At 44.1% G+C, this 27,816-nt stretch overlaps 1 protein-coding gene across 1 annotated transcript in view; it reads left to right on the top strand.

Moving 5' to 3' along the window:
- Window positions 1-635: 635 nt before the first annotated feature.
- Window positions 636-27,816, top strand: part of LOC147453578 (S-adenosyl-L-methionine-dependent methyltransferases superfamily protein) — a 67,424-nt gene continuing 40,243 nt past the window's right edge. The window contains exon 1 of the mRNA XM_086517166.1: window positions 636-1,145. Within this exon, the coding sequence (XP_086373292.1) occupies window positions 706-1,145 (440 nt within the window). The 5' untranslated portion in view covers window positions 636-705. The remainder of the gene's footprint in view (window positions 1,146-27,816) is intronic.

Below are 27,816 nucleotides of genomic sequence, written 5' to 3'. Positions count from 1 at the left end.
AGCATAGATAATAATAAAATAATTTCTTTTAAGAGATTCTTAAATAATTTCTTTTTTCACAATTGAGATATTGAGACATCTTACATCATGGGATCAAACTTCTATTAATGCCCTCCTTAATGTCTTTTTCTTTAAGGACTTTTTTAGCAAGCCGATAATAATTTTTTGTAACAATTCGAGCATTTCTGTTTGATCAGATACAAAGATACATCTTCAGGTATTGCTCAACGAACCCATAACCCCAATCATAGAGATCGAATGCTCAATAGCTCCTATCATCAACTGACAATATTTTAATGCTTTCATAAGAAAAGACAGATTTGATAAGCATAAAAAATAAAATAATAATTTTATATAATGTCTTTTTAGCAAATACTTAAATAATAAGATTCTTTCATAAATCAAAATATTGCAATATTTCACATCATGAGATCAAACTTCCATGAATGCACTTAATTTTTAAACAATTTAAATAAGCAAAAACAAAAAAACAAAAAAAATCAAAAAAGCTTTTAACAAAGGACCAAATTGCAATGATGAAAAGATCCACTTATTATCTTTTAAAAGAATATAATATTTAAAAAGTTTTTCTTTCAATGGCTCAAACATTTCATCATTTCTTCCTTTAGCCAAAAAAGAGTCTAGAGAGTCTAACAAAGCAGTTCAGGTTTTAACAACATTGCGCGCCCCACCGCACCTGTGTCGATGTTGGCCCGTCCAGTAGAAGAAAGGAGGGAGACTATACAGGAAGGGGACGTCGTAATAGTCTATGAGAGGCATGACAGAATGAAGGCAGTCTCGGTGCGGTCAGGAGAGGAGCTAAGCAACAGGTATGGGATTTTCAGGCACGCAGATTGGATTGGTAACCCCTTTGGGTGCAAAGTTTCCGGCAAGGCAGGAGGCTTTGTTCATCTTCTTGCACCTACTCCTGAGCTTTGGACCTGTGTGCTTAGCCACAGAACCCAAATCCTCTACATTGCCGACATCAGCTTTGTTATCTCTTACCTTGAGCTTAGGCCTGGTAGCCTTGTTGCTGAGTCAGGTACCGGCAGTGGCTCTCTCACTACTTCCCTGGCCCGCTCTGTGGCTCCCACTGGTCATGTCTACACCTTTGATTTCCACGAGCAAAGAGCCAACTCTGCAAGGTTTGATCATTTCCTTCTCTTCATTCGTCTTTCTTTCAACATATTTTATTAGCATTTGACTAATTATACGATTTACCCTCTCATGGGAGCCCAAGTTGCTCATGCTCTTTTTGTGGGACCAGAAAATCAAGATTTTCTGAGTAAGGCTACAAGTGCAACCATCACACTTCTCTTGAAAGACTCGTTAATGTAGATCGTATGTGTAACCGGAAAACCATTGGCAAGGTGGTGAATTAGCAGCAACATACAAACAAAATCTTGATCACACTTGAACTTCAAACAACTTCAGACAAAACCCAAAGTCGCGGAGTTTCACTTTTAGATGCACTGGCCCCAAAATCTGGTGCCCCTTTCGGTACTTTATATTAATCAATCCATAGATTACAACTAATGTCACTATGCAGGTGTATAACCATACACTGAAATGACATAACTGGGGCACTTATAAAATTGGCACCTGGCCTTAGTTACAAAAGTAGGCGTCCTCAAAAGTTTGCTTTGCTAAAAACATGACGCTTCTAAAGTCAATTACTTTTATAGGCATAAAGGTTCCCACGTCAGCGACAGGCCTGCCATGTCAATCTGCAATTTATGGTACGAATTGTGGCGGGAATCTTGACGCGTTTTTGAGGTTGTATTGTCCGTCTCTCTCCCTCTGCCGTCTCTTTCCAGCTGATGGAGTTGCCACATCATTGTTTTGCGACACCATAAATTCAATTAGGATAGTTTTGTCACCCTGTCAGCACCCCCAATATGTGAAAGACAAATCGGGTAACTCTATTCTCTTCTAGATAATATGTGACAAAGGAGTGTAGTGGCTCCCCTCTTCGAAAGCACACTTTGCACCAGATTCAACGTGCACTTCTGCAAGCTAAACCAAAAATATCAATGTAAAGCTGTAATTTCTGATGAGTATTTGTCAAGTCCTCCTCTATTCAATTTGCATCAAGAGCTAGATAGTTCTTGAACTTGTCGACCAAATATTTCTGGACCACCTTACCCTCCAATTGGCAATGAAGACAAGAACTGGCTCGTGATCTGGTGGGTACCTCGACTCCGATCTAGAACACCTGCAATGCCAAACACAACAACAAGGCACACCTGTGGAGAAGAGAGATCACTGAGGTAGATAGAGACCGGACATCTGAGAATGAGAGAGAGAGAAAAAGAGAGAGAAAGAGAGAGATCTGGGAAAGGCTCTCCATGCTGATAACAATCTGTAAACAGACTTGGGCACCACAAGTTGGAATCACTTAAAATACTTCACAACTTTATCACACTTTAAAAAAAATAGAGTTGACACGGCCCGACGTAATTCCGTGCCCTGAGGTATTGGCCCCAAAATCTGGTGCCCCTTTCAATATTTAATTTTATATTAATGCTTCAGCGAAGTTACAACTCCCGCGGGTCCTCTCTGCTCAGAACCTCGTCTGCTAACTGAGGGAAAGAGTGGCCCAAGGTTCATATTTAAAGGCCCTTGGTCATTGAAAAGCAGTTACATAAAATATGGAACATTCTACAAGTATGAGATGTGCTTGTATGTGGAGGTAACTGTAAAAGCAACTACAACTAGCGTGAATCATGGAAATCCGTACAGCCTGCCACATGGCATGTCAGCGCAAAACGCGACGGTTTTGTACTGCTACCACGTCAGCCAGTTACAAATTGATAACGTGGCAAACTGCTCGTGGATTTGCGGTGATTCATGACGTGGCGGCTTGGACGGATTTTCGCAAATTGCGTTGACTCCTTTTGGCATTTTTTGGGACCAATTGCTTTTTGCTTTTGAGTTTAGATGTCACGTGCACATCTAACCCTATGTGTATGTTGCTAAATTGGCTTTATCTTATAGAAAAATAATTCTAAATGAATTATTGGATTTATAAGTGAGAGGGTTTTCTCGCTTGGAACACCAAGGAAAAATAATTCTAAATGAATTATTGGAATTTTAAGTGAGAGGGCTTTTCTCATTGGAGACATCCGAGTACAGAGTATTCCTAGTGCGTCATTGAAAGTATTCCTTTTTGCGCGCAAGGATATTCCGACACGAGAATCTCTATTTGAGATGTGTTCGGTAGAAGGAATTTGAGTTTCTCTACGGAGAAGAGGTTTTCTTATGGTCGTGATCATTGAGTACGCTATGTGCTTTTACCATTACAGTAGCAACTTTTGGTTGCGGTATATGTTTCTCCATGAGCAGGTGAAGTAGCATTTACACGCTGCTGGAATAAATTCGAACTATTCTGTTCGTAAGAATATAGTTCGCCAACCGTTTCAAAATGGTAAGAATTACATATGGGAGAACATCCCTGAGAATCAAAGAGGGTTCGCTCTATTGTGAACCGGGTTTGAACGTACGTTCAGAAAATGCTATGGCTAGAATCCTATCTGCTTGAGATTTTGCAATGCGTCATTGATGCTCGCAAGGTCAATCATTTTTTATGATTCTGTAAGGAAGACACTCTAATGGGCGTTTGGAAAACACTGCTGGTGGTAATAACTCGCAGGAGGAAAAAAATTGGAAGGAAGTGCCGCCGTGCACAAGAAATCTTCGGATTGGAACCGTCCGCCTACGGTGAGCGACGGCCCGGAACAAGAACTGAAACTAATTTGACTATTTTGTTTCTAATTTCTATTTTCTAGAATTAGGACTTTAATAAGAAATGTGCACAAGTTAACTAATAAGTTAAGGAATCACAGATCTGCAAGAAAAACCATCAGGAAACAGACAACTTTGGTGTGTCATATGATGGGTGACAAGAAGCACCGTGAAGGAGTTGGCCTGTTAGTTCGGTGGGAGAAGACCAGGTAATGGTGGTCCCTGATGAGTCACAAGATGGGTGACAGGTTCATCGGTAAGGGGACACACTAAGGGTCTAAGGAGGAAATCCGAACTGAGTAAGAAAATACGCGTAAGAACGCAAGCACAAGAATAAAAATGGGTTCAATGAAGCTTTTTACGAAAAGCAGGAACAATCGCGGGAAGGCAGACGCTTTCCCGCGAGGAATCTATGTTTGCATTGCATTCGTGCATGTGGTTGCATCCAGGGACGCCTGGGAAGTGTTGTTAAATGCATTGGTTTTAACTTATAAGGTTTTATTGAGTTTTTGGGCAGGTTCAGACCAATTTTAAAATATGCCGAGCTGCCCACTTATTAAGTGGGCAGCCACTTAGAAGATAAAGCAACAAAACCAGCTAGCGAATTCTCTCTCCCTATTTCGGGTAGAACAGCGCCAAAAAAAAAAAAAAAAAAAAAAAACAAACGATCTCTACGCGAGCAGTTATTCGTGCCGTGGCTAGGGAGCTATAAAAGCACCACATGCCCTCACTCACGGGAGGTACCAACATCAGCAAGAGAAGACTCTGCCGCAAGAGATCGTGAGACTACGAAGCACGGAAGTCGCTTTTCCCGCGCAAGAGCGACAGGTATCTATTGTGGATTCGCCATACGAATTGTTGTCACGTGTTTGTGTGGTTTGTTTTGCAGGAATCTTCCGTCTTACGGGAAGGCCCTTCACGGGAAGTACGGCTTCACGCCTAAGCCCCTTATGGGAAAGTACGGCTTCACGCCTAAGTCCCTTACGGGAAAGTACGGCTTTGTGCCTAAGTCCCTTACGGGAAGAAACAGCCTTGTGCCCAAGCCCTTTACGGGAAAGCATGACCTTCGGGTCTAAGATTACAGAACGGAGGGGTTTCCTCGGGTTCTCATGCTTGTATACGAATTCTCCCTGAATAAAAGAATACTCTTAACGGGGGGGGACCAGCCCATCTTCTGGTCCCCAATACTGTGGTGATCTTCTCCCTTATCTCATGTTTGCAAAGTATTATAATTTTCAGATTTTCTAAGTGCTAGTGTACGCTCCCATTTTGTGACAGTGGTATCAGAGCATGGTCTCCTCTCTTTCTCTGTAAAGGTGGACGACTCTGGGAAGATACGGAAAGAAGCCATGACAAGCCAAGAGAGAAGTAAGCAGGCAGAAACCTAAGTTCTGCAGGAAAAGCTCGCAGAGTTGGAATTTTTTTTTTCTCTCTGCAAGAAGGCGACACAAGACTTGGGATTCTTTGAGAAGGCGACAAGAGCATGATGCTCAAGAAACTAGAGAATCTGAGAAGCGGAATGCTCAAGATACTTCAGAATCCAGAAGATATCCATGAACATCAATCGAGAACCATAGCCAAGAAATCCCATCATTTCGGGAAGGATATGAAGAAGGTCTTTAGACCTAGGAACACTCCAATCAAGCTTGATACTTTTGACGGAAGGGAAGATGTCTTGAAAGCTACTGCTTTTATTCGACAGTTTGAAGTTGCCTTTGCAAACGGCAATTTATGAGAAGCCTCGAAGGTGAGGCATGTGACCAAACACCTCCAGGGGATTGCAAGTACTTGGTGGTATACCAAAGCTCTGCAAGGAACTTACAACAACAATTCAAGGCTGAATTCTCCGACAAATTTTTTTTCCTCTACGCATTGAGGAGGGCATTCAAGAAGATTGGGATTGGTTTGCCCAATAGGAACACGAGCGAGTCAAAGCAAGTAGTGGTTCACTCTTGCCAAGGTAGGTCCATTCTTGATCCTCTCTGAGGAAGGAAAGATGAACAAATTTAACGAAGGACTTTTGCCCGAATTTTGTAAACCCATCTGCAAGATACTTTGCAGCAGATGGTGGAGTCAGCAATAAAAGCTGAAAGTGTACACCTTGATGTACATAAAATACAATCCCCGCAGTGGGACGAGAACCATTGAACTCAGAAACAACGATTTTTTGTTACCTCTGCTCGAAGGATACATTGCTATCCGGAGAAAGTTTGGAGTAACAAAACTCAATCTAACTCTTGAATTTTTGACCCTCAAACTTTAAGTGAGAGGGCAGATCTTTGATCAAAGTTAAATCTTTGAGGAACTCATAAAATGCGTATTGCTTTTATGCACGACATATGCACGTGTCTAACCAGGACAATCACTCTCGAGTGTTGAGTCAGAACATTGTTTTATACGATGAATTGCTTTGCTTAACCATCCGGAAGGCCCATGATTGATCTGGTATCCAGTAGTTCTCCAACAAATTGCCTTCTAGTGCGGGTAGGAAATTATGAAGGAACCATTCTGAGCTTTCAAGCAAAGAACAACTTTTATCAAGCTTAAGTACCTTACAAACCAACACTCCCTACCCGGTAAGGGAAGACCAATCTTTGCAAGGAAGAGATGCTGCTGCAGATTTCAGCCGTAAAGATGTAACAAACTGCTGATGTGTCAAAGCCTAAAGAATGGAGCCAACTTACAGATGAGAGCAGAAACCCTAACCCTAATTTTTGCCAGAAACCCTAACTGTTGAAACCCTAACCCTAAAACTTGCAAACCCTAATTCTAGAAACCCTAAGAAGAACAAGCAACAGAAGAAGAAGTCCTACCAACTTATGGGGATCCCGTCCGATGGGGTCCCAAGTGGCATAAAGGCATTAAAAATAAAGCAGAACACACTCAAAAGACTTTGCACATCAAAATATGATGATGTGGCACCTGTACGGACGTCCCGGAATTCGCGGCGGATTTTTAGGGAAATCCCGAAATTTTAGGAAAGTGATTTTTTGGGGTCAACTTTTCATATTTGATGCTTTTAGGCTTTGGGCCTTTAAATATGAGCCTTGGGGGCCCTCTCTGGCACTCTTCAGCGCGCAGATTGCAGAGGAGGTGCTCCCCGGCTGTTGTACTTTGCGAATCAGCAGTAATATAAAGAAATACCGAAAGGGGCGCCAAGGTTTGGGGCCAATACTCTCTGGGGTGGAATTTCGCCACTCCGTGTCGCGTGTCGTCTCTCTCTCTCTCTCTCTCTCTCTCTCAGTTCAGTTGTTATTGAACAGTTGTTATTGAAGTGCTAAAAGTCTGTTCAGTCTGTTCTTTTCTATTGGCACGTGGTGCCTGCCTTGTGACAGTGGTATCAGAGCATCAGGCGTGTGCTTTTCTGAAAGCATACCGGTCCTACAAAAGAGCAGACAGAGCTATTGGAATTGAATTATATTTGAGGTATCAGCCACTCCCACCCTTACTTCATCGCGCATCGGGCGCGCTCCCGTCTTCACCGCTCATGTCTTACATGGCATAAGCCATGCAAGAGAAGGATCCAGATTTGTTTCAAGTCATTGTTTTTCTCAGAAGCAGTGCCATGCAGATGTTGATGTCTATAGCTACCAAGCAGCATACTCCAAGTACTTGGCAAGCTTTCAAGAAAATTTTTGCCCGAAGTTATATGGTTTCTGACATCTTCCTTCGGAGTGCAACTTCTGGCAGAGTGGGGTATCCTGAAATGCTTGCCATGGAAACCCTAGCAGATCATAACTTGAAATTTCTCGACATCTCTCAGTAGATGTCTCTTCACAAGCAGATGACCTTGGAGATTCGGTGCGATTGCTATCTTGGGACTGCCATCGCCGCCAAAGAAACACTGTCTGTCCAAGAGCTGATGGACCATGCTGTGCTCAGCTACGGCCTTACGGAATGAACCTAACCCTAATTTTTGGTGCATGTTCCAGAATGGAAAGTCCGTCGACTTTTCGAGCTCGACTGATGTCGAGATTGCGTTTTTAAGTTTGAAATCTGTTTGAGAACTTGTTTGGTGATCCTGTTTGAAATTTGTTTGAAATGGATGGTATCTTTTTTGAACCTGTCTTGGTGCCGATTTGAATTGTTTGACTCTGGTTTTAATACTGGTTTCAATGATTGGTGATTTTACTCCCGAGTGGAGTAGTGAGAAATTATGTTTGAGAATGCTTGTTCATACTCATGGCCCGGACCCTTGTGGTTATTTGCGGGGGGAGTATTGAATGATTGAAAAGTGTTGTTGTTACTCATGGCCCGGACCCTTGTGGTTATTTACGGGGGGAGTATTGTTGTTGTTACTCATGGCCCGGACCTGGATGGTTATGCGGGAGGAGTATTAAGAAGTCTGAGCAGTGGTTACTCTCAGCACCTCCAAACGACGCAGGCTGCGGTCTGGGGGGCGTTTGGTTGTAAAAGGCCTCTATATCTCATGGCCCGGACCTTTTTAGGTTATTTGCGGGAGGAGTGATGAGGGAGTCATTGAACAGCTCATGGCCCGGACCTGGATGGTTATTTGCGGGGGGAGTGTTCATCGGTGGCTTTATGTTTCTATGTCTTGTAACATGCATATGTGAGCATTTGTGTTGCATTGTGATGTGCCAACCACTGAATATTCCTAATTGGATGAGATTGCCTGGGTATGTAATTTTAGTGCATCAAGACACCCGAGGAAGATCAGTACGGTCTGGGTGTGATGGCTAATTTTACTACGCCGGAATATCAAGAGTTCCGATTTGGACGAAAGGAGAAGCTAACTCCTTGATCAAAACAGCCGATAGGAGCAGCTAACTCCTTGATCAAAAGAGCAGAAAGGAGAAGCTAACTCCTTATTAAAAGAGCAAACTGATTGTCCCTCGGAAATTTTTTGAGCTAACTTGAGTTGTTTTGCAGATATGGTGTAATCGCGGACGATTACTCTTTCAAGAAGGGGGGATGTAACAAACCAACACTCCCTACCCGGTAAGGGAAGACCAATCTTTGCAAGGAAGAGATGCTGCTGCAGATTTCAGCCGTAAAGATGTAACAAATTGCTGACGTGTCAAAGCCTAAAGAATGGAGCCAACTTACAGATGAGAGCAGAAACCCTAACCCTAATTTTTGCCAGAAACCCTAACTGTTGAAACCCTAACCCTAAAACCTGCAAACCCTAATTCTAGAAACCCTAAGAAGAACAAGCAACAGAAGAAGAAGTCCTACCAACTTATGGGGATCCCGTCCGATGGGGTCCCAAGTGGCATAAAGGCATTAAAAATAAAGCAGAACACACTCAAAAGACTTTGCAAATCAAAATATGATGATGTGGCACCTGTACGGATGTCCCGGAATTCGCGGCGGATTTTTAGGGAAATCCCGAAATTTTAGAAAAGTGATTTTTTGGGGTCAACTTTTCATATTTGATGCTTTTAGGCTTTGGGCCTTTAAATATGAGCCTTGGGGGCCCTCTCTGGCACTCTTCAGCGCGCAGATTGCAGAGGAGGTGCTCCCCGGCTGTTGTACTTTGCGAATCAGTAGTAATATAAAGAAATACCGAAAGGGGCGCCAAGGTTTGGGGCCAATACTCTCTGGGGTGGAATTTCGCCACTCCGTGTCGCGTGTCGTCTCTCTCTCTCTCTCTCTCTCTCTCTCTCAGTTCAGTTGTTATTGAACAGTTGTTATTGAAGTGCTAAAAGTCTGTTCAGTTTGTTCTTTTCTATTGGCACGTGGTGCCTGCCTTGTGACAAAAGAAGACGTTGCCGGTGATGCCCATGGCTGCCCCCAGTGTACCAGATGTCATCAAGACTCAGTGCGCGAGTTCCCTCGCGAAGAAGTACCTACGGAGTGTGTTTTCATCTCAACAAGCTGCTGTTTTTCTCTGTTTTCAGCCCATAAACGTCGTAGACGGGGCTGATTTACGAGAAGGAACCCGAGAACACACCTCTTTTGTGTGTAGGATTGGAAGAGAGGATTTTCTATGCAGAGATCTCTTCCGGGGAATTGCTTTTTTGAGAACCGAGTTGCGTTACGAGCGTCGTGACTTTGAAGGTACGATTTTTATGTTATGATCTCTATGTATTTGATTGCAGGTGTCCTTCCTCTTCGTGAGGGAGTAGGAGCAGAGGAAGGCATGAGCCTCTGCAGGATAAAAGTGCTCTGAGGAACTAGAGCCAGATCAGCCCAAGGGTTTCGTACCCAAGTTCGGGAAGCAGATCCACGGATTGAAGAGAGGTAGACTCTCAAGATGTGATCCGGAAGTTGAAATTCCTAAGGAAAGGACTTCGTGTCCAAGAAAGCGGAGTTACTTTGCAGGAACAGGACTCTGGAAACAGAGTCGGAAAAGCGTAGCAAGGATGCCATGCCCTGAGTAGGACGGCAGAAAGGAAGGAACCATTCCGAGATTCCAAGCAAAGAAAAGCTTTCATTAAGCTTGAATACTCTTTAAGCCCACACCCCCTACCCGGTCAGGGAGGACATGGTAGTGCTTTTTGCACAAATGAATGAACACTCTCTCTATGAGAGAAGGAACAAGCGACGACTACGGCCTGTGCTCGAGGAATCCAAGGATTGAAATCCTAGTTATTTAATGAGCAGGTTTTGCTCTAAGATCGAGCCAAGGGATCGTCAAGTTGAGCGTCTTCGCTGTAAGGATCTTACGAAGGGAAGGTAATTTCCCAGGTTCACGAAAACTCTAACACAGCTTAAGAATTATGTACACCTTTGGGTACATGGATAACACACGAAGATGTAGACCTATGCCAAGGAACTGGACGAGAGTTTGTTATACTCTCTTGAGCGCCTTTTTATGCGCAAGGATATTCCGACATGAGAATTAGATGTGTTCGGTAGAAGGATTCTCTACAGAGAAGAGGTTTTCTGATAGTCGTTGATTATTGAGTACGCTATGTGCTTTTTTATTATTACAGTAGCAACTTTTGGTTGCGGTATATGTTTCTCCATGAGCAGGTCAAGTAGCATTTACACGCTGCTGGAATAAATTCGAACTATTCTGTTCGTAAGAATATAGTTCGCCAACCGTTTCAAAATGGTAAGAATTACCTTAACCACATATGGGAGAACATCCTTGAGATCCAAGTGGGCCAAGTTTGAACTTATGTTCACAGAATGGTATTGCTAGAATTTTATATGCCTAAGATTTTGCGAGGAATCCTAGATGCTTGCAAGGATGGCCTCTGTAAGGAAGAGACGCTAGTAGGCGTCACGAGAACACTGCTAGTGGTAATAACTTACATGAGGAAAAGATTGGACGGAAGTGCCGTCGTGCACAAGGAATCTTCGGATTGGAACCGCTCGCCTGCGTTGAGTGACGGCCCGAAACAAGAATCTTCTTTAAGGTGATCGAAGACCTTGTTTGTGAAGGAAGATATCGAAATTAATACTCTTATGACTTGGGCATTCCCTATGTGGGAGGACACAAGAGGTTTAATACCCTCTGGACTAACAGCGCAGGATTATGCGCAAGGACAGATACCTAGATTGATTTCTAGGAAGATTATTCTTCTCGAATTTGAGAAGACGGAATCAAGTTAATAGAGTCTCGGATAAGGAAACTTTGGATCAGAACAATTGGCCTACCCAAAGCAAAGGCCCGGAATAAGAACTTACTATGGTAAGATGACACACTTTGTCTGCCACAGGACGATTCACATGAGCTTAATGCTCTCGACATGCCCTATGCGGGAGGACACAAGAGGTTGAATATCCTCAGGACTAATAGCGCAAGGTCATGCGCAAGGACATAGACCTAGATTGATTTCTAGGAGGATTATTCTCCTCGGAATTGAGAAGGTGGAATTGAGTTAAAAGATTCTCGGATGAGGAAACTTCCAATCTATTGGAAAGACGCGAATGACGAATTCTTACATGGCTCGTAACTTTAATGAAAGGTGAAGGATATCCTCGAGGTCCTAGAGGAAAGACATGAACCGGTAAGGTAAGTATTGAATTATTGAATTTTTGTTTAATTAAATTTTTAAGTTCTCTTTTGAGAAAGGACTAGCTCAACTCACCATTGAGCAAGATTTGGAATCTTTCCGGTTTCTCCCCGGCAGTTTAGTTGGACCTCTACATTTGAGGACAACTGTTTATAAGTGAGAGGGATGTTGCTAAATTGGCTTTATCTTACAGAAAAATAATTCTAAATGAATTATTGGATTTATAAGTGAGAGGGTTTTCTCGCTTGGAACACCAAGGAAAAAATAATTCTAAATGAATTATTGGAATTTTAAGTGAGAGGGCTTTTCTCACTGGAGACATCCGAGTACAGAGTATTCCTAGTGCGTCATTTAAAGTAATGACGGGAACACTGAGAACGGGAATATCTGTAAGGCCACCAGGACGGAAGTTCCTTGGAATAGGGTTTTGCCCTAGGAATCGGAAGCTAAGGCTTCCAGGAACCATCAAGTCTTATTCTAGAACGAACGTGGTAATACGTTCGGTTCAAGTGCTTGTATAGACTTCTCCTCAGTAATAAAGATACTATTACGGGGGGGACCAGCCCATCTTCTGGTCTCCAGTACTGTGTCGATCTTCTCACTTTATCTCTCTCTCTCTCTCTCGATCTATTTCTCTCTATATCCTCTGGCTTAAGTAATAAGTGATAAATCCTATTTATCCGAATGTATTTTATATTGTTATGCGCTCTCGTTTGTGACAGTGTACGTGGACAAGCTACTTCATGACATGGGTTCAGTTCAGTTAGATTAGGAAGTGTTCTGACACTTTTGTGAGTCTGTTCGCAGACCGTGCATGTCCAGACACTTAGAATAGATGCATATCCTCTGGTTGCACACAACATGATCATCAGATTTCCATCAGAACCCATCAGGAGCATTTTTACAGTGCATAGACCTATTTTCCCTATTTTAGCCATTCTTTACTTATTGTTTTTTAAGTGACTTTTGTTGGGAACTAGGTAGGGCAAATTTAGCAAGCAAGTATATAAGAAAACCCAGCGCTAGCACTTTTTGGCAGAAGAGGTAGCAGGGACCAGACATCCAACAGGCACCTTCTCAGCAAGATTCCCCCACAGGACTCCCCTAGCGTTTTCATCAACAACCAAGCCTATCGTTTTTGCATGGCAGAACCAGCCCTGGCGTTGTGCATTGCAGATCAGCCCTGGCATTAGCAGAAGCAGTAGATCCATAGCGTTTTTGCAGCAGAGCCCAAATCAGCCCTAGCGTTTTTGCATCCGCCTGACAAACCAGCGTTTTGCAGATTCACCGTGACAGATCCCAGAAGAGCACCAGCGTTTTTAGTTTTCAGCACCTAGACACTGCAGAAGAAGTCTCAAAGTTCGCAGATCTCACCTTCCTGTAGCAGATCCTCGCCACACGGTCAGATCAACGAGCATTTACAGTTTCAGCCCGGAAAATGCAGATTTCAGCATCTGAGTTTTTCAGCGCGTCGTCGTCGCATCGTCGCCATCGACATAGTCACCGACATAGAGTCAGAATTCAGTAGATAAAGATTTGCAGATTTCAGCCATTAGCATTTTCAGATTTCAGCCAGTCTCGTCATCGTCGACATTGTTGGCATGTCCAAAGCATTGTAGAGATTTGTGCAATCAATAGTAGACCGCTCTCGCCATAGAGAGTGGGGCCCTTGGAGGAGGGTTTGACAACTTGTTTGGTGTCGTATTCTTCTCTCTCTATCTCTCAGTCTCAGCACCTTCATTCACAGTGTTTATCCACTCTGTTTGTGATCACTTGCACTCTCTTCTTAAAGGCACGGAAGGCTCTCCCTTCTATAAGCAAAAGGAACCTTGAGCACAGTTCGGAGCACTCATCTTGAGCAAAGTTCAACATTCACTTCCGTTGCACCTTACATTAGAAGCTCCTAGGGCTCTGCTTTTGGGGCATCCCTTGTAAGAATAAATAAGCCCAAGGGGCCTCACTCTTCAGAGCATCTGGATGTAGAGTCTGAGAGAAAAGGACCCCTCAGGTGTTGTACTTTGCTCAAGCATTAATGTAATAAAGAAATATCGAAAGAGGTGCCAGGTTTTGGGGCCAACACCTTTGCGCACGGAACTACGTCAGGCTATGTCGACTTAAATTTTTATAGTTGTGAAGTATTTTAAGCGATTCTCTCGTGTGTCGTGCCAGATTCTCGACTTGGGGTGCCCAAGTTTGTGACAGTGGTATCAGAGCACAACCGATTTCTCTTCTACCAAGAAATCCGATCCTCTTACCACGACACACATGGATTCAAACGACGAATCCTGCAAGAATCAAACAAATCCTCCTGACACTTCGGAAACAGGAGACAACACAACATATCCATTGATGGAGATGCAACGTCAACAACAGGGTAATGATTGTGCAAAGCAGATACTTCAGTTTGCAAAGGATCCCCAGTATGCCAAATTTTTGACTCAACACCCGATTGACGAGGTGCATACCTATCGGCAGAACGCCATCGATTCCCCGATAAAGTCAACCCTCAAGAAACCTCCTGTCCCACGGATGTTTACTGAAGATGAACTCGAGGACGTGGTTGAAAGACGAGTCAACCAACTGTTGGGGGTAAAGAAGCAGCAGCTAAAGAAACGCAACAAGGGAACGGAATTGACTTCCCTGGTTACTTGGGCCGAAAATCCTCTTTTGTGACTGCAAGGAAACAAAAGAAGCATATACGTTTCGAAGGATTGTCCAGTTCGTCCTCATCTTCTTCTGACAGCTCATCCTCTTTTGATTCGAATGATGAGCATAGAAAGGGTAAGAAACGACGAAGGGACCATACGTTTTACTAAAAAAGGAAGCACTTTTATAGAGCCAATCAATATGATTTTCTCGAAGACAAGGGAAAAAAGACCAAGGAATTAAAAAAGAGTGGACATGCAGTAAAGTTTGAATACTTTTTAGGGTTTTGAGATGCTTCCAAGGCATTAGTCTTTATCCAACAATTTGATATAGCGTTTTTAGGAGGCCGCTATACAAAGCACTCCAAGATTAGACGAACAACATCCTTTTTGAAAGGCAATGCATAGACATGGTTATTGGGTTAAGGGCCTAAATAACCCCTTTTTGTACATGTTTATACTTTGTCCTATCCAGGTTCAATATTGTCCAGGTTCATATTGAACCTGGAAACATTTTTTTAAAGTCGCTTATAATAAAAGTGGGAAAACCCAAAACTCACTTATTGAGTTTTTTCCATAAACGTGAGCGCTCTCTCTCTCTCTCTCTCTCTCTCTCTCTCTCTCTCTCTCTCTCTCTCTCTCTCTCTCCCTGCTTCGATCTCTAGTGCTAGCTCTCTGTTGCACTCCGCCTCCTGCTTCTTGCCCCAAACTTGCACTACATCGCGACACGCACCTAACGGTACCTTTTGCTTCGCGCTTTCAACTGGTATCAAAGCCCTAGGGTTTCAAAGCAGCTCTGCGCATCCGCTGGACAACGAGTTAAATTTGCTCTCCCGCGTTCAATTTCGCTTCCATCGGGAAGCCCCTTGCTTTTGGGGTTGAAAAGGTCACCGAAACAACCAAAACAGGCTGTCTTTAGGTCAAAACAGGTGATTTACAGGTTATTACAGGTCAAAACAGCAATACGAATGCGTACTAAAGTTGTGGGATCACATGTATTGATGTTTGTCGGGAGAAATTGAGCGAAAAGCTGAGTACAGGTGCTTGAAATTGCACATTTCAGCTGAAATTTCAGATTTGGACAGTTTTATTGTGGTCTATCGTATGTAAAGTGTCACGTGACACATCCAACCCTATGTGTCTGTGGACAAGCTACACCATAGCAGGGTTCCCGTCAGTCCAGTCAAGTATAGATTAGCAGTGATCTGGCACTTTTGTGAGTCTACTCGTAGACCGTGCATGCCCAGTCACTTAGTGTAGATGCATATCCTCCGGTTGCACACAGCATGATCATCAGTATTCCCTTCAAAATCCAACAGATTCGGCGAGGAGAATTTTCCAGTGCATTTAGCCTATTTTCCCTAATTTTGGTTATTTTCACTTATTATTTTTAAGTGACTTTCCAACAAAAGTAGGTAGGGCAATTTTGCTAAGTTAATATATAAGCAAACCCAAGTCAGCACTTTCTGGCATAAGAGGCAGCAGGAGCTTCCCGCTCAACAGGCAACTTCTTAGCAATACCCCCCCCCTCAGCACCCCTAGCGTTTTCAAGCATTAGACCAACCTCCCCTTCCTGGCGTTTCCACCTCTTGCATGGTTGCCTTCACTTCCCAGACCCCCAGTAGTTGCAGATTCACACCATCGCCAACAGTGGGCAGTCCTAGCGTTTTTCAGCCAAAAACGCTACAAGTCATCATCAGCATTTTCAGCCCAAAAACGCCAGCCACACTTGCAGACCTCAGCGTTTTCAGCCAGCGATATCAGCAACAAAAACGCAGAATTTCAGCATTGAAAAACGCAGGTTTTTCAGCAGATGAATCGCAGCAGAACCGCACCAGATTGGTTGCAGCAGATCCCCCATTTTCAGCCCGTAAAAACGCAGCAAAAACAGTCATTTTCAGCCACCGAAATAGTCCCGAAATTCAGTGATTAAAAGATTTCAGATTTCAGCCATCAAGTCGTCGTCGTCATCACCATCATCGTCATTGGCATAGTCCAAGTTGCATCAGTCCATTGCATATGCATTGTACCACTTTGTGCAATCAAAAGTAGACCACTCTCGCCGACGAGAGTGGGGCCTTCGGAGGAGGGTTTTACAACCTCTCGGGTGTCGTATCTCTTCTCTCTCCTTCTCTCAGTCTCATACACTTGCACGCACAATATCCACTCACTTTGTTCGTGATCATAGCACTCTCCATAAGACGGAAGGCTCTCTCCTTCCCTAAGAACTAAAAGGAACCTTGAGCAAATATAGATCACTAATCTTGAGAAAATACAACATTCATTCCGCTGCACCTTACATAAAGTCTTGTGGTTGCTCCTATTTGCTGAAATTTTCAGCCTATTGCATCTCTCTTGTATACACACTTGTGGTTGAATTAAAATGGCTTCTTCCTCCTCCGCATCTGACACTAAAAGTTTGATAGAAATCAAACGGTTCGATGGTCAATCTAAGGTGCAGCGGAATGAATGTTGTATTTTCTCAAGATTAGTGATCTTTATTGCTCAAGGTTCCTTTTAGTTCTTAGGGAAAGAGAGAGCTTTCCGTCTTATGGAGAGTGCTATGATCGCGAACAAAGTGAGTGGATATTGTGCGTGCAAGTGAATGAGATTGAGAGAAGGAGAGAGAAGAGATACGACACCGAGAGGTTGTAAAACCCTCCTCCGAAGGCCCAACTCTCGTCGGCGAGAGTGGTCTACTTTGATTGCACAAGGGTGTACAATGCGAATGCAATGGACTGATGCAATGGGACTATGCCGATGACGACGAGTCACGACGTTGATGACGACGATGACTTGATGGCTGAAATCTGGGATCTTCTAATCGCTGAATTCGGGGACTGTTTCGGTGGCTGAAAATGACTGTTTTGGCTGCGTTTTTATGGCTGAAAATGGGGGAGCATCTGCTACCAACTTGGGGGGAATCTGCTACGGAGTCTGAGGCTGAAAATCTGCGTTCTTCAAGGGGCTGAACTGCAGATAAAAAACGCTGATTGGCTGAAAACAAAACGCTGAAAATCTGCTCTGTTAGGCTGGCGTTTTTGGGAAGGAGAACGCTGCTGAAGCTGTGGCGATTCTGCAAAGAAAACGCTGGCTGAATTGGCACTCTAGGCGATCATGCAAGGGGGACAATGCGGGGGGATCTGATGTGGTAGGAAAACGCCAAGGCTAGGCAAGGATGGCGATGGATCTTGATGGTGAGGGGGTACTGCTGAGAAGTTGCCTGTTGAGCGGGAAGCTCCTGTTGCCTCTTCTGCCAGAAATTGCTAACTTGGGTTTGCTTATATATTAACTTAGCAAAATTGCCCTACCTATTTTTGTTGGAAAGTCACTTAAAAATAATAATCGAAAATCCCAATAAATAGGAAAATAGGCTAAATGCATTGGAAAATTCCCCTAACTGATGCTAATGGATTCTGATGGGAATTCCGATGATCACGCTGTGTGCAACCGGAGGATATGCATCTATGCTAAGTGACTAGGCATGCACGGTCTACGAATAGACTCACAAAAGTGCCAGATCACTGCTAATCTAGACTTGACTGGATTGACTAAACCCTGCTGTGGTGTAGCTTGTCCATGGACACATAGGGTTGGGATGTGTCACGTGACAGTCAAGGCTTCAACCTTTGGCAAGAACGCATGCAAGGTATCCTTTTCTTAAAGGATTGTGAAGATGCATTGGAAGAGAATAAGCCGCAAGGTTTGTCTGACGAAGAGTGGGCCAGGTTAAATAAGAAGGTATGGCCTACATCAAAATGGCTATCAATGATGACATTTTGCGGACATCAAGCGTTTGGACTCTGCTTATGCAATATGGCAAAAGCTAAAGTCCAATTATGAAAACACAACGCCTGTGAACCAGTTGCATTTGATGCGAAAGTTGGTGAATATGCAGCTTGATGACTCGAAGTTAGCGTCTGAGCATTTGAGTGCTTTTACAGGTGTGTTGAGTCAGTTGCAGGACAGTGGGCTTCAACAATTCGATGATAAGCTGAAAGCTATTTTCTTGCTTATGACATTGCCAGATACTTGGGAAACTTTGGTTGTCTCCTCGAGCAACAGTGCCACCCTCACTTATGACGGTGTGAGAGGGTCTATTTTCAATGAAGAGATTAGATGCAAGTCTAGTGGGGAAGGTGGCAGTTCTGCCTACAATGCAAGAGGTAGAAATCAAAAGCGTGATGCGGACAACAGGACTCAAAATAGAAGTAAGAGGAAGACAAAAGATAAGGATGTCACTTGTTATCAATATAGCAGAAAGGGTCACAAGAAACCCGATTGCAGGAATTTGAAGAAAGAGCAGGAAAGGAAGAAGGAAACGCAAGATAAGAAGAAGAAAGATGAGAAGAAAGGGGAAAAATCAGCAGGTGATTCCTCCAGGGATGCTGAGAATGCAAATGTATCCTCTAGTGTGGTCATTGAGGAGTTGTCAGACGTTGAGGAAATTTTGGTTGCGGCATGTCTCTCAGATTTGTTGATAACTAATGCAGAAGACATGCTTATCTCGAAGAAAGATGTCATTGATGCATTATTTAGTGTTAATGTGGCCTATCCTAGTCTTGGATAGTGGATTCTGGTGCTTCATTCCATGTGACTCCATCTTTGGAGTGTTTTGCTACATATGTTGCTTGCAATTATGGCAAGGTGTACCTTGGTGATAATTTTGCTTGCAATATTGAGGGAATGGGTACTATGCATTTGGCTCTTAACAATGGGCAAGAGCTTGTGCTGAATGATGTTAGGTTTGTACCAGGCATTAAGAAAAGTCTGCTATCCGTTGGCCAGTTGGATGCACATGGTTATACGACCATTTTTGTTGGGGTTCATGGAAGTTGCTTAAGGGCTCTATGCTTGTTGCAAAAGGGTCTAAAAGAGGTACTTTGTACTATCTTCGATGCAAAGCTTTGCCTGTCAAGTTTCTTGCTGTTGCTAGAGTTGCTTCACACACGGGATTGTGGCATAAGAGACTTGACCATATGAGCCAAAAGGGTATTGATGTGCTTTTCTCTCTGAAGAGGGTTGATGTAAAAGGGAAAAACTTGGATTTTTGTAATGATTGTCTTTATGGAAAGCAAAATAAATCTTCTTATTACTCTGGTGTCTCTCGCAAAGCTAATCCTCTTGATCTGATTCACTCCGATGTATGCACTATGCTTGTTAAGTCTTTTGGTGGTGCATTGTATTTTGTTACATTCTAGGAAAGGATGGGTGCATTCGTTGAAAAGTAAGAGTGAGACTTTTAATGCTTTTAAGAAGTTTCATGCTGTTCTCACTACGCAAAAGAGTACTAAGCTAGTAAGCTTAAATGTCTCAAATCTGATAATGGAGGAGAGTATGTATCTGTTGAATTTCAACGTTTTTGTGATGAAAATGGGATTAAAAGGGAGTTGACAGTCCCTTATAATCCGTCTTCTAATGGTGTGGTTGAAAGGTATAATCGTACTTTATGCGAGAGTGCGTTACATGTTGTCTATCACTAATCTTTCCCAAGAGTTTTGGGGGGAGGCATTGAAATTGCAGTTCATATTTGCAATCGCTCTCCTAATAGTACGTTGAAAAATGACATTCCAGAGGAGGTTTGGTTTGGCAAACCTGCCTCTTATGATCATTTGAGAGTATTTGGTTGTGAAGCTTTTGTTCATGTACGCAATGACTTGAGAACAAAGCTTGATACGAAGTCGAGTAAAAGAGTCTTCCTAGGTTATGGGGAAGAAGGTGAAATGGGCTATAGAGTGTGGTTACCACTGGTTTAGAAAAGTAATACGCAGCCGAGATGTAGTGTTCAATGAGGCAAAATTGCTTAAGAATGCTACAAAATCTGATGCTGACAAGGAAACAATCAGATTTCAGCCTTCCATGCCACCCATTGATGTTGAAAAAGAGCCTCATGATGCATTACCTGTTAGGTGCAGCGGAATGATTGTTTGCGCTTTGCTCAAGATGAGTGCTCCGAATTGTGCTCAAGGTTCCTTTTGTTCTTATGGCAGGTAGAGCCTTCCGTTCTTAATGAGAGAATGCTATGATTACAAACAAAGTGAATGGACACTGTGTGTGCAAGTGTATGAGACCGAGAGATAGAGAGAGAAGAGAAATACGACACCAGAGATGTAAAACCCTCCTCCGAAGGCCCCACTCTCGTCGGCGAGAGTGGTCTACTTATGATTGCACAATCTGGTACAAATGGTATGCATGAGACTGATGCAAGTCTAGGCTATGTCGGTGACGACGACGACTTTAGGGCTGAAATTTGCGGTCTTCTATGTGGTGTCCATAAAAACGCTATGGCTGAAAATCTGGGACTGTTTTCGATGGCTGAAAATGACTGTTTTGGCTGCGTTTTTGAGGGCTGAAAATGGGGTACTTCTGCAATGATCTAGGGCTGAATCGGCTGCTGTGTTGAATGCTGAAAACGCTGAACCATTTGTAGCAGATGAGGCTGAAAATGGAAACGTTGGGGCTGCTTGTAGCCTTAGTAAAAACGCTAGGGCTCTGGACTGTTGGCGAGGATAGCATGGCTGGATCGCCAGGCTAGGGGGACTGTAGGTGATGCCAAAACTGAAAATGCCAGGCTAGGGGTTGATGGCGAGGCTACAAAAACGCTAGGCTGAAATCTTGGCGATGAGGGTTGACCAAAACGCCAGGTGCTTGTGGGTGCTGATGGGTTCTTGGTGAGAAGGTGCCTGTTGAGCATGTGCTCATGTTACCTCTTCTGCCATTTAGTGCTAACTTGGGTTTGCTTACTTTTGTTGGAAAGTCACTTAAAAACAATAAGTGAAAAATGTCAAAAATAGGGAAAATAGGCTAAATGCATTGGAAAATTCCCTAACTGATTCTAATGGATTCTGATGAGAATATTGATGATCATGCTGTGTGCAACCAGAGGATATGCATCTATGCTAAGTGACTGGGCATGCACGGTCTACGAATAGACTCACAAAAGTGCCAGATCACTTCTAAATCTAAACTGACTGGATTGACTGAACCCTTGTCGTGGTGTAGCTTGTCCACGAACACATAGAGTTGGATGTGTCACGTGACATCCCCTCCTTTTCAAAGTGAGGTACTGGTACCGAACTGTATGGCGTCGAGGGAGATCGCCAATAGCATCCGGAATCCTGGAAGTGACTCTTTGCTGGCCCACTTTGATGTGTGGGTCGTGCGGTACTTGAACTTCATAAAGGTCTGCAATGCTTGCTTCTTTGGGCCGCGCCGAAAGCGACACAAAGTCTTCTGTGGCTTCTTCCTTGCTTCAACTTCGTCTAGAGTCGTGCTTCTTCTATCTTCAAGAATCTCCATGGCTGAAAATTCCTGAAACCATTTCCAACACAAAACCATGAACATACCTATGTTATGTGAAGTGACTGGAAAAAATCTTGTCTTCCTCAAAGATTGTGCATGCAATGTAGATGAACAAAGAGATGGAGTGACAACCCGTTCATCAAACACATGCAAACAATGAGATTGAATCTTTCTCTTATGATCTAGATCAATCAACTGTGGCAAAACATAATGGAAATGACCATGCTTGGTGCTCATACTTTCATGTGCTCGTTCGGAAACTGTGTCATGCCAAGGAAGAGACATGGAATGTGACTTCCTTGAATGCATACTTTTCAGCTTTTCATGAAAATTCCGCATACATTCGTGCCCATCCATGAGTGAAATGTGCTCAACGTACAATATGTCATGCCTAGGAAAAGGGATCACATAAAGATGCTGATGAAAATACAGGAAACGATCACGAATGAAACATTCGAACAATGCGTGCATATCAATCATGCGAACACATAATACTTTCTGTGAGGGTTCTTTGGACCTAGGCTCGAGAACCAAGATCGGTTCTTCTTGAATGATTGAATCGTCCTGTGGGGGTTCTGTGGACCTCGACTCAAAAGCCAAGATCGGTTCTTCGTGATTGATCGAATCTACAACGAGGTTAGCTTTGCTAGAAAAAGCATCCACTAACACATCATCCTTGTGAACAATCACATCATCTTCATGCAACTCATCATGCTTGTGAGAAATCACATCTTGATCATCATGCTTATCTTTGTCATCCAAATCATCATGCAAATCATTGTCATTCAAATCATGTGTGTCTTGCTTTGGAGAAGAAGAGACTGAGAGAGTCTCCTTTTCCTGATTCTCTTGCATCTGTGCCTGAACTTGAGAAAAGAGTCGCAAGAACTCTTGCATTCTTGCTTTGTTCTCGCGATCAAATCTTGCTAGTCTTTCTTTGTTCTCGCGATCAAATTTTGCTTCTCTTGCTTTGGCTTCCAAGCGTGCTTGCTCGCTCTCACGCGCTATGGCTTCAATTCTTTCTTGGTATTTTCGCTCTATGGCTGCTATTCTTTCTTCGCTTTCTAACTTCCTGTCCATCATCCTCTTGTCAAAAGCCTCCATAGGAGTTAGTGCAATCCTTGTCGTAGATGGAAAAGGGGGAGGGTCGGAAAAACCTCCTGATGGGGAAAATTCTTCTTCGCCTCTTTCATGCTCATCACCTCCAAGCGAAGTATCCATTCCGCTTCGAGTGATGACCATTCTGAAGTCGTGGGTTCTTGTGGGTCTTGTGTTCTTAAGTTCACGAAGAACTTGGGTTCTTGGGGGTCTTGGTTCTTGGGTTCTTGAGGTTCTTGAGGTTTTCTTTCGCTTGCAAATCGTCTTTGAGAAGGATCTTCTCTTCACCCGAGTTCTACTCCTTTCTGCGGGCGCACCCCTTGGCGACCATGCGCTTGCGCTCACACCAAGGTAGCTTTTTCCCACCTCATGTCGATGTGCTGGTCGCTAAGTGCACGGTCCACTCTCAATGAGTGAAAAGAGACACAAGGGGAGGCTGGACAAGCCCTTCTTTCCTGGGATTCTTGTCACTCTTCAAAAACACGATTAGAAATCGACACGCCCAAGCGAACTTGGGTTCGTGCGACCGCAACAAGCAAAAAAAAATTCTTGTGATTCTTGTGGTTCTTTCCTTGAGTGATACAGAACACTACCAAAGCTCTGATACCAATGTTATGTGCAGCAGAATGATTGTTTGCGCTTTGCTCAAGATGAGTGCTCCGAACTGTGCTCAAGGTTCCTTTTGTTCTTATGGAAGGGAGAGCCTTCCGTTCTTAGTGAGACAATGCTACGATCACAAACAAAGTGAATGAACACTGTGCGTGCAAGTGTATGAGACTGAGGGATAGAGAGAGAAGAGAAATACGACACCAGAGACGTTGTAAAACCCTCCTCCGAAGGCCCCACTCTCGTCGACGTGAGTGGTCTATATAACCGGCTTGTACAACGTAGAGGGCGGTACTATTTCAATTACCTGTTAACTTTACACAGAGCACTGAGAAGGGAAGAGAACACAGGTGCGACACAAGGGGGCGCCGGCCACTCTCCGAACTCGCAATCTTTCGCGATGGAACTATGCGTACCTGTGGGGGATTAGCAATTAGCTAATCAGGTTCCTGTTCAGAAGGCTCTTGCCTTGGCAAACGCGCATAAACCCCCAGAACTGTACATGTTCATCTGAGTAGCCCAACTAGTGGGGCATTACCATATGTGCCAAAGGGGAGAGAGAGATGCACGAGAGCAAATCATCGCGCTACATGAGTCAGAGGAGAAGGCAAGCTTTCCATTAAAGCTGTAGACCTACACCCACTACTCACACACACACTGTAGGTCACTTCTGAGTCAAATCAGCCTCCTCTCTTAAATTGGGTGCCCCCTCTTGCTGATGGAAGTGGAAAACTGCACCAGGTGTCACCAGCGTGTGACTACTATCTATCCTTTTTGCTGATTTCTTTCTTATTATCTATTTACTTTCACTTTTTGGAAACACCCCTCGGGAAATCTAACTGCCCTGCATTGCATAGCTAGTGTGGAACTGTTCAGAGGGAGTCCAGGCCTGAGGGCAAGAGAGCACTAAGGTTGGACAAGGACTATGGTTAGCCAAGTGGGGTCATTGACTAGCCAAAGTGGAATCCTTTGCTACAGAGGCTACATTTCAATTCTGGGTGTGGCCACAGTGTACAAAGAGGGTCGGATGACCTAGAAAGATACAATGGCAGCATCTCCTAAAATTTAGGGAATTGCTATTTTGGGACCTGAAAATGTGTTGACGTCATTACCTCCGGAATGACAAAGGGAACATTTTCTTACTCTGCCGTGAAGTCAACTGGGCAACCAGTTGGGATATTTTTAGACGGCAACCCCGAAACGGGAAAATGCTTATAAATGTACCAAGTGGCGCCTTTTGGTGCACTTGCCTCATGCAACAAGAAGTGGCGCTGAATTTAGGAGGGGGAGAGCCTCATTTTCAGTTTTTGTCACAGGTTAAGAGCTATGGAGTGCTTGCGTTCCCTCTTATGCACAGTGCGGTGCCAGGAGTGATGCCCTGCACGCTACGCACTGCCCTCTCTCTCCCCTTTGGCAGTATGTAATGCCCCTCTAGTGGGCTCTTCATTTGACCAATGTACAGTTGTGTGGGTTCATGCGCGATTGCCGAGGCAAGAGCCTCTTGCACAGGTACTGGATTAGCTAGCGGCTAATCCCCCCGCAGGTACAGGTGAATTAGGAGAGGTTTCACGCGAGAAATCTCGTCCGATTCAAAGGGCAAGTAGCCCTACAGGTGCGGGAGCTCGAGGACTTGCTACGGATGCGACCGGCATGCGAAACGGAGCCCGAAACAGTAAATTACAGCCTGCTGTGTATTTTTGCAGGTTTAGGGTTTTGGCCCTAAACGGACCCTAATACCCCCAGGAGGTTCGGGGACGCAAGGGGACCGCTGTACAGGCGATCTGGCGCATTTTCAGGGCTGAAAACAGAGAATTCAGCGTGCTGCAGATTCTCGCCAGGTTTTGCAAAGTGCCCGTATGCGTCGGGAAAGTCGGTCAATGCGTGGGAATACTGACTGTGAAGGGTTCTAGTACAGTTATGCTACCGAAATTGGGCTGGAACAATGGAAATTCAGCCGAGTTTGTGCGGTGCAGCTTGTAGGGAACCACAACGTTTATTCCCTCTTTTAAACAATAAAGAAATACCGAAAGGGGCGCCTAAGTTAGGGGCCAATCTGGTGTCGGTCTTCTCATACAGGTGCATTCTAGCATCTGTATCCCATTCCCCTCTCTTGTGTCACTATAGCGCAGGTAAAATAGACGACTAATAATGGGTGAAAGCTAAATCAAGGTTTGAAGTAAAGTCTACCGCCCTTTTTGGATTGAACAGGCCGGTTTCATGGTTCCATCGACGGGATTAAATCACTTTTTCCCATAGAAGTGAGCCTTGGTCAATTTTGGGCTTGAAGACACAGGGAATCATAGACCAGGCACAGGGAATTGCAATTATGGCTGACAGACCAGATGATGTGACTGAAGAGGTTTCCTCTTCACAGGGTCAAGAGACACATGAAGTGGGTGAGTCCTCAAGACCACCACAGACGGATGATGATATATTCAGGACCCAGTTGGCTACTGCTGTGGCTATGTTCACACAAGTAATGCAGAACCCGAGGTTTTTAGCCTTTCTGCAACCTCCTGTTCCGTCTCAGCAAGTTGGGTCACTGGATCATATTCAAAAGCCTGTTAAGGCTCGAGCACAGGTGATTCATACCGCACAGTCAATGGAAACACTTGTACACTTGACGGAGAACATGCAGTCTCCACAACCTATGCCTAAGGTGCAAGAACAGGTGGCTGAGATGCCAGTCTTTCAAGCTGTACCAGTTCAGCCCGCCACCTTTCAGCAGCCTATAGCTGGTTCTAATGGGCAGGGAAGTACCCTACAGGCTATGCAACAGGTCTTCCCACCACCTTCAGTACACCCTGGCTATTTTGGAGGTGGATCGGTATTCCAGAGCATGGCTGGTCATGCACCTGGAAATCAGTTTTACACGCCAGGAACAGTGTTTGGCGGTGCTCAAACGATGATGCCTAACCCCATGTACAGCGTCATGGGTATGCAACCAGGGTTTCAGAGCACTCAGGGCCAATTTGGGATGCCACAGGCAAATTTTGGTATGGCTGGAATTACAAATCAGCAACCAAATATGGCATTTCCAGGTCAAGTTAATAGCGGCCAAGGAACACAGATGAACCCTAATAGTGTTCCCATGTTTCAGTCACTTCCATATGACAATTTAACGCCGCTGGAGAGGCCAACTCCGTACAAAGAAGGTGGCAAAGGTGTGTCATTCACGACCTTTACAGGGTTTGATGACAGGAAGAAGGCTCTCTCATTCCTCCAGCAGTTTGACAAGGCCTATGCAGGGGGAAACTTTACAGAGGCTTCAAAGGTCCGCAAGGCAGCCACTTTCTTGACAGGGAATGCGGGACAATGGTGGACAACTTTATTGCTTCAAGGGCAAGCTCCGGCCACATGGATTTACTTCAAGCAGATTTTTGTAGCAGCATGGTTATCTGATGACTTTGAAGCAGATGTCATGACAGAATGGCACCAGCTAAATGCTGCCACTTGCAGAAATCTGGATGATTACAATCGGAAGTTTTGGAAAGCTCTACTTCCAGTAACTTCCTATAGGTTTGTGCCATTGACAAAACAGATTGAAAAATACTGTTGTGGCCTACCCAAAGGATTGAGAAAATACTGCACGAAGACAAAAGTCACTACTTTGACGCAGCTCATCGAGGTAGCAAACACTGGCAATGGTTTGCTCAAGGGAGAAGATTGTGAATTTAACACTGGCGTCAAGGCAGGATCAAGCAAGAAAAATTCAGCCAAGAAGCACGTTCCCAATGAGGCTCCTAAAGGGACTCAGGAGTCAGCCAACGCAGGGAAAGACAAAGCTACGGCTGAATCAGAAAAAGGACCAGCAAAGAAATGGAAAAGACGTTTTCCTCGCAAGTCAGAAGAGCAAAAGAAGGTCCTGAGGACAGAGAACAAATGCTTTATATGTGAGCAGGCTGGCCACATTGCTTACAATTGTCCTACAAAGAAAAGGCCAGCTGATTCTGATGACAAGGAAGACAAGAAAGGAAAGAAGCCCATGGCTGGTCTAGTGCCAGATATGGTGGGCGACAAGCCAAATTTAGATGCAAGTGAGCTTTGTAGAGCATGGGGAAAGGTCAGGGATCAAACAATGCTTATCTTCTTTGATCCAGGTGCCAAAGCCAACTTCATTTCCCCAGAATTGGCTTCAAAGTTGGGAATCAGACCTGAAGAGATGGGGTATAGAGCAGAGGCAGGTTTGGCATGTCCTGGCCATACAGAGGCTGTGACACCCATCATTGGAAAGTTGCGTCTACATATCCAGTCCTATGTAGATGCTGAAGAATTTTACATCATGCCACTGGACGGATGTGATGTGTTGTGAGGTATTCCTTGGTTGTTTCGTGTACAGGGAATCATGGATGCCTACAACAAAAAGATCACTGTACAGAGCAGGGGAAAGACTCATATTCTGGATGTAAAGCTTAAAGGGGAGTCTATTCGTACTGTATCAGCTTCTGCTATTACTTCTGTAACGAAAAAGCATCTTTCTGCGTACTTGGTTT

This window comes from Adiantum capillus-veneris, chromosome 7, assembly GCF_014529385.1.
Source record: "Adiantum capillus-veneris isolate H3 chromosome 7, ASM1452938v2, whole genome shotgun sequence".
NCBI classification, from domain to species: Eukaryota; Viridiplantae; Streptophyta; class Polypodiopsida; order Polypodiales; family Pteridaceae; genus Adiantum; species Adiantum capillus-veneris.
The sequence above is the reverse complement of the archived record's forward strand: the minus strand, read 5'-3'. Positions and strand labels throughout refer to the sequence as shown.